This window comes from Hyperolius riggenbachi, chromosome 2 (assembly GCF_040937935.1).
Source record: "Hyperolius riggenbachi isolate aHypRig1 chromosome 2, aHypRig1.pri, whole genome shotgun sequence".
In the NCBI taxonomy this organism is placed as follows: Eukaryota; Metazoa; Chordata; class Amphibia; order Anura; family Hyperoliidae; genus Hyperolius; species Hyperolius riggenbachi.
The window spans coordinates 422939207-422952728 of record NC_090647.1 but is presented as its reverse complement, the minus strand read 5'-3'; the positions used below and the strand labels follow the sequence as shown (position 1 = coordinate 422952728).

The 13522-nt window shown below is 41.0% G+C and overlaps 1 protein-coding gene across 9 annotated transcripts in view; it reads right to left on the bottom strand.

The window, feature by feature from the left end:
• PNPLA4 (patatin like phospholipase domain containing 4) overlaps positions 1-13522 on the bottom strand; it is a 110209-nt gene that overhangs the window by 56672 nt on the left and 40015 nt on the right. For 7 of the 9 annotated variants that reach the window (XR_011025901.1, XR_011025902.1, XM_068265616.1 and 4 more), the window contains 2 exons: positions 2187-2281; positions 1809-1944 (listed from right to left, as the gene is read on the bottom strand). Coding sequence is in view for 7 of the 9 variants with exons in the window: in XM_068265616.1 (XP_068121717.1) it covers positions 1809-1944; positions 2187-2281 (231 nt within the window). In the remaining 2 variants the exon portion in view is untranslated. Of the gene's footprint in view, positions 1-1808; positions 1945-2186; positions 2282-3301; positions 3425-5562; positions 6436-13522 lie in introns of those variants that run through there. The other 2 variants (XM_068265617.1, XM_068265619.1) reach the window with 2 other exon arrangements.

Below are 13522 nucleotides of genomic sequence, written 5' to 3'. Positions count from 1 at the left end.
GTACTGATAGTACCTCACCAGCCCCTCTGGTGAGGTTTCTTCAAACTATTAAAGTTACGGTTGCACCCAAACACACTTTATTTGGTGTCCAGAGGTTAGCTGTACTTGTATTATTGGTGATACTGCAGATCACCAATAATCTTATACTCTCTGTGTGCTGACACCGATCGTTACACTTTGCCAATTTTCTGCAAATTACCCAAGAAGCAATATAGATAGTTATGCCCAGTATTACAGCAGCCAAACAAAGATTTTGTGAAAAAAGGTCCTGAGACACCACAGAATAAGTCTATATAACTCACCCTTTATAGGGGCCATCCTGATGCTTTCTGTAAGAAGCTTTATACAGTACAGAAGGTTCATTTGTAACATTTTGCTGAGCGAGTGACATCCAAAAATGCATGTGTAAAGTATTAGGCTACCAGCATTATTGTTTGAGGACCCGATACCTGAGTAGAGTCCTAGCCAGAGAGGAGATTCCATCTGTATGGAATAGGGTGGTGTTAACCAGCAGCAGTAGGAATGAAATAGCTAGACTCAGGTTAAAGTACAACTATCAAAAAGACCATACAATTCTGTAAACTAACTGTTGAGAAGTGACCAGAGAAGGCTTTCTTTAGGATCTAATCACAACCTGTATGAACAAAAAAAATCACGTGTCAGAGCACTGCTTTCTCAGTCAGCGTTGGATTGCAGGACTGTACGATGTCAGCAGGAGCCAGTGAATATTGAAGCAGGAATGGTACTTTAGTATTTACTCCTGTATTTCTGGACTGACTACTCTTTATGCACAGCAAAGAGATTCTGCATCTAAACTGTAAGCTGATAAAGGGAAAATAACAAATGTTCTTGCTATTCCTGATTACTATACATCCACCCTATAGAATTAGTCCTCCCTCACTGTAATCTTCTGACTGACATCAGTAGCAGAAGCAAAGACAGAAAATTGGAGCACACAGCGTTCTGAGCTAATTATTTATTACACACTGCATATCAGCAGCTTTGAACTCTGTATCCTGCATATTTGCTTCCAGTGATTCTGAAGTAATCTAAGTCAGAGGGTTACAGCTTGGAAGGACTTCTTCTGTAATGTGGAGGAGTTGGGAATGCACCCCTATCTGTGCATGGTACAGTCCTCCATAGAAATGTCCACATTGAAAACAGGGCTCTATGATCAGGCACATGTGGAATCTTCGCACAGGCTATATACACACACACACACACACACACACAAAACTGTATGAAAACCTTTGTATTGTTACTTGCTAGAAGTTACTAGAACTAAATGTGAGTTGTAAAATTATAGTTTCTTCTGATGGTTGTCCTATGCAGATTATGGACAGACTTCAGGGGTCGCCAATATGAACATAAACCAGATTGTGAAACACTAAGCAGCCTTCAGTTCCTTACTACTGCACTCAACTAATTATCTTTTTACTCTATTCTTGCTCTAGTAATTTTCCTCCATTATGACTATTTGTTCTAACATTCATTGTTTTATAGAATGAGTATTAACATTTCAAGCACATTCATTTGAGAATTGCCTTATAAAATAAGTTTTCTGTTCTGAAATCCAAGGTGAATAAAGTATTTAGCTTTGCAAAGCCTCACAGAGCACTCTCCAGATATGACAAGTTATAAGTTGCGCAACAATTGTATGTCTCGCAAAAATATACTGTACATATGCTATAAATAATTCAGTTATCAGTTCTATAAATATCTCTTGGCTAGAATACATGTACTGCACTTTATTTACCATAACACAAAAAATGTACAACTGCCACATTCAATGGCAACAAACCTGTTACCTGAATAAGCTCTTCTCGAGAAGCAAAAGTTGAAACCAGACAGTTTTCTCTGCTCCTGGTGTTAGTGATTGATATATGGAGACAATTCTCAGCTATCATGTGTGCCTCAGCAGGTAGAATATTTTCTATACCCTCCCTATGGCAAAGGAATGATAAACATTACATATAGTCAATTATTTAGTATGCAATAAATATTTAACACGTTTAGTATCGCTGTATATTTAAAGAAGAAAAGTAAGTGTCTGTATGAATGCATAATCCAGCTAGGAAACAACAACAAAAAAAGCTTTGTGTTTGTGTATTCATAAAAGCAATACCCCCAAATCCCCATTTGAGTATTCACGAGCATTCAAAACTGAGTAGCTGTCATACATGTACCTTAAATATTTCATAAAATCATATCTTGGTGTAGCCGCACCAAATGTTTGCTTTTTAACATCTTCAGAAAACTGGTAAAGGAAATCCTTACTTTCCTAAAAGAAGAATTAGAGATAACTGTCAACCATGTACTATATTTCTCAACACAGCAGTTCTATAGTTACAGTATAACATAGAAAACAGAAAAATCATATCTAGTGTAGTCAGTCTACCTATCGAGTTTTCTTTCTTTTTTATGAGATTCAATTAAAAAACTCTGTACTCTCAAACATTATTAGCCCAATGCGACAAGTCTGTGGGCTTAGTCTAGGTCTAAATGTTCCCTGCTATTTTGACAAGGACTGATGTGTCAAATAGGAAGGCCTTGAGACCATTTCTCTGAAGCATTAGTTTTGCATCAAAATAATTCTCTCTAGGGCTCATATTCAATTAAATTTTTCTCCTGAGTTTTCTCCTAGAAGATAATTTTCATTTTTTTCTATTTCAAATAACTTTTCATCATTCTACAATTGAAAAAGTACCAAAAAGTAGTTGAAAAAGTAACATCAAAATTATTTTGAGCATTTTTTTGCTTACTTATATAATTTATTGACACATTTGAAAATATCACGCAGGAGAAAACTGAAGAGAAAAGTTATTTGTATATGGGCCAAAGAATTTTGATCATCATCCATGTGCTCCCCCACTTTCCAAGCACTACAAAAATAAGTGGTTTATTAAACAAAGACCTCTAAATTCAATTAATTTAGAATGAGAAACCATTGCGGATTAAAGCTAAGGCTCTTGCTAACTTCAAATACAGTAACTGGAACCCTCAACCTGAATGGGAATACTACATGGAACATCAACAAAAAAAAAAATTTCCTGCTCTTTTATCAACAATTTCTTTTCCAAGGTGTAAATGGGTTAGGGGCGCTAATAGCCTTATCCTTCTGTGTCGGGGCACATTTCTTGCCTCCTTATTAATATGGTACTGTGGCCATTTAGTGGCTTAAAGGATAACCATCAAAGGAAGTTGCTTTCTGTAAACCCCATTAATAAAGTACATAGAGGTTTTTAAAAGACAGTGATAATGAGAATATATTATTTTCTTGATGTTTGCTATGCATCTTTACCTGAAAGACACCATTCTAGAAATACACTATTAGCTCTGTACCACAGATAAGTCCAACTTCACAGGTGACAAGGTCTTCAAAAACCGTGTGTTGAATAATCTATTCTTAGCTTCCCTCCCAGCTGTGCATCACAAGCTATGTGTCTGTGGCAAAAAGAGGAAAACCCACTGCAGAGGCTGCCTGGATATACTGTATTTGCTTCCTGCCTCATAGTGAGTTTTTTTTCTGTTGCATGGCAACATGGCAAACATCCAATCAGAGTTCCTTGTACATATGCACATTAGGTTTAATACATACCTATATAGAGGGAGGGCTCTGGATACTGTAGAACCTTCCCCTTCCTTGGCCCATCCTATCATTACTGAACCCTCCCTGGTTGAAGCTATTTGACCTGCTAGGGTGAATAGCTCTTCAGCACTCATGGGCAGACTTCATAATTACTCACAACTCTGAGTAGCTCCAAATATGAGCACATCTGTGCTGCCCAGCATGGATGAGCTCATCTTAAAGGGGTACTATGGCTTTTATTCTTTATTTTAAGATATTCCCTAAAAAGGTATTTAAACAATGATGCTGGCCAGCCTCCATGCTCGCTACATAGTTTTTTGGCAGTTGGACAGAGCAACTGCCATTCACTTAGTGCTTTGAAAATAAATAAATTCCTGAGAATCCCCCCATGAAGAGATGGACTAGTTCAAAACCTGTCGCTTCTGTCAGATTTCTACTACCTACTGTAAGTGACAGCAACATAGGAGAAAAGTAATTTATGGCTCATTTTACTCTGGAAAAAATGTACTTCTTATTTGTTTATGTTTTTACATATTTTACATTTTACAATATTTCACCATAGTGCCCCTTTAAGAACTACTTGGGGATGCGAGTAGCTCTGAAATCTGCCCAAGGAGTGCCAAAGACCAAGAACAGGGGAGTCCAAAAGCCGACCCATGGCCCATTTGTGACCCGCTTAGCCTATTCTTGTGGTCCCCAAAACTCTTTCTAGTTTTAATTGCTTGTGGCACACTTGCAACATATTACTTGCTCTCCAGGAAGTCGCTGATCTCCCTCACCCAAAGTCATTATTATTGCCTTACCAACTCCCCCCGCCCACACACACACACACACATGTAATCTAGTATTTGCTACATTCACTGCCATTTTTACAGTGTGTGCACTGGCAGTCATTTTATGTAGATCTTTAGCAAATATGGCACTACAGAGAGCAGATGGGGAGGCAGAGCAATGACTTTGGATGACGGAGATTGGCAACTTACTGCCGTGCATGCTACTTGCTTTTCAGGAACGTCCAGCTGCAATTAAAACTAGATCGAGGCCCCTACATAGCAACCACTACAGGAGAGCAGAGAGGAAGGCAGAGGGGAAGAGAGACAACTTCTTGGCGACCAAGTGATGTGACTGACCAGCTGCATCATCTGTTGATGTGCAGTAGGAAAAAGCAGTCCAAACTACCAATTAAGGCAGACCATCTTGGTGGTAGCGAGTGACAGTATACTCCTTGCAGTCTGCTCAGAGACAGGAAATAGTGGCTTGAATAGGAGTAAAAGAATCTTGACACTGCTGCAAAAAGGAGCAACAGTGCTTCTTTTATTCATACAATGCATGTGTCAATTACAACATGGGTAGCATAGACATAATAGCAAAAGTAGATGATGGGTGCAGAGAGAAAGTCTGATGGTCTTTTGCACTGTGGTGTGCTTCCAGAAGCGCCACAGGGTGAGAAAGGGCTGTCAGGCTGCCTCTTTGCACTCACCATCCACTTTTGCCTGTTTATCTATGCTGCATTTGTTGTAAGTGACACCTGCATTATATGAATTAAAGGACCACTGTTGCTCCATTTTGCTATAGTGTCAATATTCTGTTACTTTTAGCTATTACAACTGTTGATGTCTGCAATGCCTGGTGAGATGGAGGAGAAGCATAACTACAGACATGGTGGGGGAAGGAGTAAGGGACCCACTACAGCCGCAGTCATCACTGTTCTAGAATCAGCCACCACTATGCCAGCAATTCAATTCACTTTATTACTTTTCATGACAACCCCATGGTGCATATAGGAAACATAGTGATAGTAACAAGGAAGAGAAGAAATGATACAAGTATGCCAGGTATTACTGATATTTAAACAATTTGTACACAGTGTTAATTATTTCAGAGAGGATTCAGAGTTCGTCAAGTTTATGGCGGATGGGAAAAAGCTGTTTTTCAGTCTGTTTGTGTGTGTGCGGATTGATCTAAAAGTTTACCTGATGGAAGAAGCTCAAACAGGGCATTTCCAGGGTAAGTGTTGTCCTTGATAATGTTTTTGGCCCTTCTCACGCTGCGAGTATTATACAAAAGTTCCAGTGATGGTAGTTCAGTGTTAATAATGGCTTCTGCTGTTTTAACAACTCGCTGCAGGGCTTCTCTAGTAGCCTTCGTGCAGCTGTTGTACCAGGCCGTCATGCAATTGGTCAGAACGCTTTCTATAGTGCATCTGTAGAAATTAACCAGCAGCTTCTGTGGGAGGTTAGCACTCCTTAGTTTTCTCAGAAAGTAGAGGCGTTGTTGTGCTTTGCCAGTTAGAGCTAAAGCATTGTCAGCCCAGGACAGGTTCTCTGCGATGGTAAAAATTTGAAGCTGGAAACTCTCTCCACAGCCTCTGCATTGATCATTAGCGGTAGGTGAGTGGTCTTTTTCATGGTCCTAAAGTCCAGAATAATTTCTTTGGTCTTCTTTGTATTTAATAACAGGTTGTTAATGTCGCACCATGCAGTCAGGTTCCTAACTTCTTCTCTGTATGCAGCTTCCTCATTGTCTGATATAAGCCCAAAGACAGTCGTATCATCTGCAAACTTAACAATTATGTTTGAGATATGGATAGGCTGGCAGTCATGGGTGAAAAGTGCATAGAGGAGAGGGCTTAATACACAGTCCTGTGGCACGCCAGTGCTCAGGGTAAGGGTGGAGGATGTCTGTTTTCCTAGTCTGACAGTTTGAGGGCGATTAGTAAGGAAGTCCAATAACCAAGTACATATGGAGGGAGCAAGACCTAGTGCATGGAGTTTGTTGGTCAGCTGGCTAGGTACAATGGTGTTAAATGCTGAGCTGTAGTCAACAAAGAGCATCCTAACATAGAAGTTTGGCTTTTCCAGGTGTGAGAGGGCAGCATGGAGAGCTACACAGATGGCATCCTCAGCAACAGTAACATTCAGTAATTAGCAGTCACCACTGTACCAGCAGCAGCCACTGGTTATCTGCAACCAATGTACTAGCTAGCAGCACCAACTGATTAGCAGCTATCACTATGCCTGCATTAGCAACTGCTTAGCAACTGCTACTGTGCAACCAGCAATAGCCGCTGATTAGTAGCCACCGCTGTACCAGCAACAAAGGGCCCCATGCCACGTTGTCAAAGGCCATTTTTAGCATCCAATGACAATCTGTTTGCCCATCTATCTGCTAGTATTTTTGATAATATTTTTACAACCTAGTTAATAAATGAAATTGGCCTATATGAGCCTTTCTCCAGTGGGTCCTGCCCATCTTTTGGAATCAGTTAAATATACACCAATCTCCCAGTTTGATGAGCTATTTTCTCTATTAGAATTGTGTTATACATGATAGTTAGCGTTTTCACAATATTTTGTTGGAGGATTTTATAGAATTCTGTAGATCAGTGACGGCTAACCTTGGCACTCCAGCTGTGACAAAATTACAAATCTCATCATGCCTCTGCCTCCACGAGTTATGCTTAGAGCTGTCATAGTATTGCAATGCCTCATGGGACTTGTAGTTCCACCACAGCTGGAGTGCCAAGGTTAGCCATCACTGTTTTAGATAAACCATCTCGCCCCAGTGACTTCATATTTTTGATATTTTGATTGTGCCCCTTACCTTATTCTTGTGGATTTCATCATTCAACACATTTTTTTCATCCATCATTAGGGTTGGTAATTTAAGGGATTTTAGAAAACTACAAATTTCCAGACTGCTTTGCAAGACCTTTTGAAAGAAATCAGCAAATATATCCACTACTTTCCCAGGGTGTGTTAAAGCCAATGGGTACCGCTATAAAAATAAAAAAGTCAGACACTCACGTAAGGAGAGGGAAGGCTTGGTCCTAATGAGCCTTCCCTCTCCTCTCCCGGTGCCCTCGGTGCTGCGCTGGCTCCCCCGTTCGCGTCCGCCGCCGCAGGGACTTCGGAGGTCTTCGGGAGCACTCGGGCTTCCGAAGACGGCCAGCTTCATACTACGTACGCGCGAGTGCGTCATAGAGGGCACTCGCGCATGCGTACTATGGAACGGCCCCGTCCTCGGGAGCCCGAGTGCTCCCGCAGGCTTCCGAAACATCCCTTCGGCTGCGGAAGTGGCAGTATTTGACCGAACTGGTCAAATACTGCCACGGGGGATTCTGCGTGGGTCCGGGCACCGGGAGAGGAGAGGGAAGGCTCATTAGGACCGAGCCTTGCCTCTCCTTAGGTGAGTATCTGACTTTTTTTTTTTTTTAAACGGTAAAGATTCACTTTAACAGTGCACTTTTCTCATCTTTTAAGTGGATACATTTGGTATTTTATGCATTAATTGACTTGGCTACCAACCTGTCTGCTTTTTTCCCTTGCTTATAGAATAGTAAGTCCCTAAAAAGTTGTTTAGAGCATCTTTTGTTTTTAAAGGGAACCTAAAGTGAGAAGGATATGGATTTTTCTTTTTAAAATAATACCAGTTGCCTAACTCTCTTACTGATCCTGTGTCTCTAATACTTTTAGCATCCGCCCCTCAACAAGCATGCAGAGCAGGTGCTCTGACAGAAGTCAGACTGGATTAGCTGCATGCTTGTTTCAGGTGTGTGATTCTGCCACTACTGCAGCCAAAGAGATCAGCAAGACTGAAGCAACTAGTATTGTTTAAAAGGAAACCTCCATATCCCTCTCAGTTTAGGTTCCCTTTAACCATAGGTCTACCTTCAATTTCTCTTGAATCCAATTTTTCTGGTTATTTCTGATGAGCTCTCTCTATATTTCTGTATGCTGCTCTTGCGTATTCCACTATATTATCATACTGATCATTTACTGTTGTGAAAGCAATAATTCTACCCCTAAAAAAATGCTTTTGCTGACTCCCAAAATAACACTGGATCACTATTATGCTGGTTAGTGTCAAATACAAACTCTTGATGTCACGGAACAGCCGTGAGCAACGCAGGCGAATCGGGAAGATTCGCACAGTCGATTTTCTGATAGCTTCCCGGCTAGATGTGCGCAGTCATTGCAGCGATCATAATGACAATTTTTCCTTTCATGAAGTATGTTTGCTGAGCAGAGAAGGCATGTTGGTCTTAATTAACTGGACCAAAAGGAGACAGTTCACACGTACCCGTCACAACTCTGACCAGGTAATTAAACCTCATCACAGTTACCTGTGAACTACAGCATACACAGGAATAGGTGGGAAACCCCCAGCAGAAGGCCGAGTCAAAAGCTGCCTTCCCTCAGACTTACCAGAGCCATGTACAGACAGCTTAGAAATACATGGAGTTTGATTTTTTTGCCTGTTTAACCATTTCAGCCCGCAGGCTGTTTTCACCTTATGCACGAGGAGAATGTTCACATTTCAGCGCTCCTCCTATTCAGTCCCTAATAACTTTATCACTACTTATCATAACAAAATAATCTCTACCTTGTTTTTTTCGCCACCAATTAGGCTTTTTGTGGTTGATATTTTTTTTTTTTGTAATGATGTTATTCTTTATGCATTTTAAAGGGAAAAAATAGGAAAAAAATGAAAAAATACGCTATTTCATCATTTCCAACCACTATGGTTTGAAAATAAATAATGATACCGTACATAAAACACACACATTTTATTTGCCCATTTGTCCTGGTAAACTCAACATTTACATTATGTCCCTAGTGCAATGTATGAGTATAATATATTATTTGGAAGTAAGGGTGTATTTTTTCTACATTGTGTTTTTTGTTCTCTCATTGTTTCCTTGCAATAACTGCAAGACTTTATATGCAAATATAACAGTAATATACCTTCATGGCATACATATTTAAAAAGCTGAGACCCTAAGGTAACTATTTATGTAGTCTGTTTTAGATTCTGTAACTTTGCCTTATTTTTACAAGCTTTATACTTTAGTACCGAACATACGAAAATAAAAAAAATATTGCTTTTGGCTCAGAATGTGACTAAAAGTAATTCACAAGACACATGCCTCAACCCAAAAAAACCCTAAAATCTATTCTACAACTTGTCATGCTTAAAAGGATACCCCATATGTGTCATCTGATAACTATCTGGGCATCTAGCATGCCATTAACGACGAAGTGTCCTTGTGGCTTTGTACAGGGCAATTTTTCCACAAAATATTTTAGCGCCATACTTTATTTCCATAGCTCCAGAAGAGTCAGTACATGAGAAAAAGGCCACACGTCACCATTGTGGAAAGCTAACAACCAGGGCTATTCAAATATGGGTGTTTTGTAAGCTGCCGACTCGTGTAGTTTTGCTGAAACTTTCCCACATTTGATCATAATATTGAAAATTACATTATTTTTCTTGATGCATTGAGTATGTCCCTACCTATTTTCTATGTAACATGGGTTCAAGCTATAAGACACATCAAAATGTATTCGACAACTCGTTATGATAAAAATGAGACCACATATGCATTATTTGAAAACAATCTGGATGCACAGCAGGCAATTATTCTCAAGGTGCATCAATGGCGTTTTTGCAGTTCATTTTTTGCAAGAATTGTTATAGCGCCATACTTTCTTTCCATAGCCCCAGAAGAGTCAGTACATGAGAAAAAGGCCACACATGTCACCATTGTGGAAAGCTAACAACCAGGGCTATTCAAATATGGGTGTTTTGTAAGCTGCCGACTCGTGTAGTATTCCTAACATTTTCCCAAACTTGACCATTAAATTAAAAATCACATTTTGCAAAATGTTAGATTGACTTTGTTACTAAATATATTTTTATATGACATAGGCCTAAGCTTTATATCGCCCCAAAAATATATTAACGTGATACTCATGGTTAAAATGGTGCCACATATGGCTAATTTCAAAACTAGTTGGGCCTGTAGTAGATTGTTAGCTCTAAGGTGTGCATTTGTTTTTAATGAGCAATTCTGCAAAATATACTGAGGGCATGTATTTGCTGTTAGCATTAGGCCCACTCTGAGTGAAGTTCATTCTCTCAGCTTTCACCAAAGGATGATTACAGCAAGGCCTATGTCATTTCCCTATAACAAGCATGACAAACATATTGGGACTCACCCTCGGAGGTCTGACATGCAGCAAATTCAGTAGTAGAGGAGTAGTGGAGTCGATCCAAAAGCCAGTCGCAGGAGGTAGTGGTAGCCAGTGGTAGCCAAGGAAAATAATCAGCCAAGGTCAGAAGTCCAGATTATGGTCGGCAGAAAGAGGCTAAGAAACTAGTAGTCTTGCTTTGCAATGTTAGGGCAATGGTTCAGTTATTGCAAATAAATTATTTGCAAGGAGTTTGTATGTTCTCTCAGGTTCTGTTCTTCTTTGCAAATATTTAGGAGATGTCAGGGATAATAAGTAATAATTATAATAAAAAAATAAAAATAAAATAAAAAAAATAAAAAAAAAGTCTAATAGTTCAGCACTGAATGGTAGGCCTCAAAACACCCAATAAGGCACAGTCCTGGTCGTGATGGGCATGTTGGGCAGTAATATCGTGAGTCTCTCCTTATTTGGTGTCTTGCGCACACTCTGCACCTTTTTTGGGGTACTGTTTTCCAGGATTTGGGGGCAGTGGGGCAATAAAATGTTTGTCGCGAAGTCGCATTACCTCTTCCGAATCCTGTTGGCCTGTGCGCTGAGATGTATATCCTGATTCATAAATTAGGGATGCTATCACAGCTCGTTGAAATTTTAGATATGAGGCTTTATTGCCAGATTTTTTGTAAACCACAAGAGTTATGCATGGCTATCTGGAACAGGTACATTGCCACCTTCTTGTACCATGCCTTTCGCTTCCTCTGCATTTGGTATAAAGCCAACATTTTGTCTGCCAAATCAACACCTCCCATATTTTTGGTGTATTCCACAATAGCCACGGGCTTCTGGATCTCCTCTCTCCGTGACAGTGCTGTCGTGGTAGCCTCATTGTGGATGGTTGTCAGCATCAACACATCCCTCTTGTCCCTAAACTTTAGAGCAAGGAGCTCATTGCTGCGGAGACTACACACCTCTCCCTTTTTCAATTTTTTGTTGACGACCTCCGGGGGCAGACCTTGGCGATTTGGCCTTGCGGTTCCACAGGCTACGGTTTGTGCTGCATATAAAAATTTAAACAGCGGGACACTGACATAAAAATTGTCAATGTACAAATGGAACCCTTTATTCAGCAGGGGACTTATCAAGTCAATCACAATTTTGCCAGTACTACACATGTACAGTGGGCTCCCAGCAACTTCCAGATGAGAGTCCTTGCCTTCATAAACCCTTAAGTCAAATGTGTAGCCTGTACCTCTTTCACACAGTTTATAAAACTTAATCCCATACCGGGCACGTTTGCTGGGGATATATTGCCTGAAGCCAAGCCTGCCATGAAATGACATAAGGGACTCATCTACCACTATATTCTTTCCAGGCATGTAAACCTCTTTGAATTTATCACTTAAATGGGATAAAAGAGGCCTCAATTTGAAAAGGCGGTCATGCGCTGGATCGTCCCTGGACAGATGTTGTGTGTTGTCATTGAAATGCAAACATTTCATCAGCATTTCATAGCGTTCCCTCTTCATAGTTGCTGCGTAAACGGGCATGCAGATGATGGGGTTTCTTGCCCAATAGTCACAAAGCTGAGGTTTTTTTTCTAGGCCCATGTTTAACGTCAGGCCAATGAATACCTTCAGCTCAGGCACATTCGTGGGGGTCCATCTCGCAGCAAAACGAGTGGTAGGATTGTCAGAGATATACTGTGTAGCATATAGGTTAGATTGCTGCACAATATGCTGTAAAATGCTCTCATCTATAAAAAGAGCAAAAAAGTCAGCAGGCTGCAGATTTTCGGTGGGCACTAAAATACCGCTTGCTGCTGTGAAAGCAGGGATGTCTGGCAGCACCATACATGGAGGCGACCACTGGGCGTTAATCATCTCTGGTGGTAATTGGCTTACCCTTGGCCTCCTCCTGGCTGACCCCTGACCACTGCCACTAGCCTCATTGCAGCCAATCCCCGCTGCCTCCAGACTCATAGCGATCGCGCGCATGCGCGCTCCCGATCGCGTTCACGCTGCCTGTCTGTTTACTGATCAGAATGATCGCTGTTTTTGATCAAAAACAGCGATCATTCTTGCTGCACAATGATGGATTGGCTCAGGGGACTTCAGTCCCCTGCAGCCAATCCCCGCTGCCTCCAGACTCGTAGCGATCGCGCGCATGCGCGCTCCCGATCGCGTTCACACAGCCGGGAAGTCCAGGGACGTTACTGATGCGTCCCTGCGGCTAAAGCACCCGCCGCTGCTGACGTGAAGGTCACGTCAGCGCGGCTCAAATGGTTAAGGAATACCGTTCATATGAGAGGTATGGAAGTTATCTCATTCTGCTGGTCCGGATCTGGTGAATATTTTGATATTAAATTGAGGCCACTGACATACCCAGAACCCGAGGTATTCTGCTATTTCATAACCAGGCATGCAAACGCGCCCGAGTTTGATGTCATATGAACTGTCATATTCTGAGGAACATGAATCTGTGGCCGATAAGTGTGTGCGGGTAGCGTAAGCCGAGATATGGAAAATGTCATATTTGGTGCTCACCAGGCACCCACCCAGGGAGTTAACCGCACCTTTCCAGCCCCTGGGCTGAACCTAAGCCTCCACCCAAAGATGGGGATCAGTCAAAAGTGTTTGCGAGGGACTCCTCCCTCATTCCTCCAAATTCCACCTTCATGGGAGCATGCTGCCACTCTGAGGAACAGTTGTGGCCATCTTGTCTGAACTTTGCTCCTGAACTGAACTGAACTGAAACCAAGAACTTTATGAGTTTTCCCAGAAGGACATATTTCCATGAACCTAAATATTTTCTACCTTTTATTTTATATATTGTGTTATCATTTGTCTATATAATTGTTGATTTTAACGATTTTCTGTATATATTAATTATTCATATTGCATATTTAATAAACGACGGTAAACGTCTTTTATTTGTTCAGCTACCCTATTATTCAGCCGCA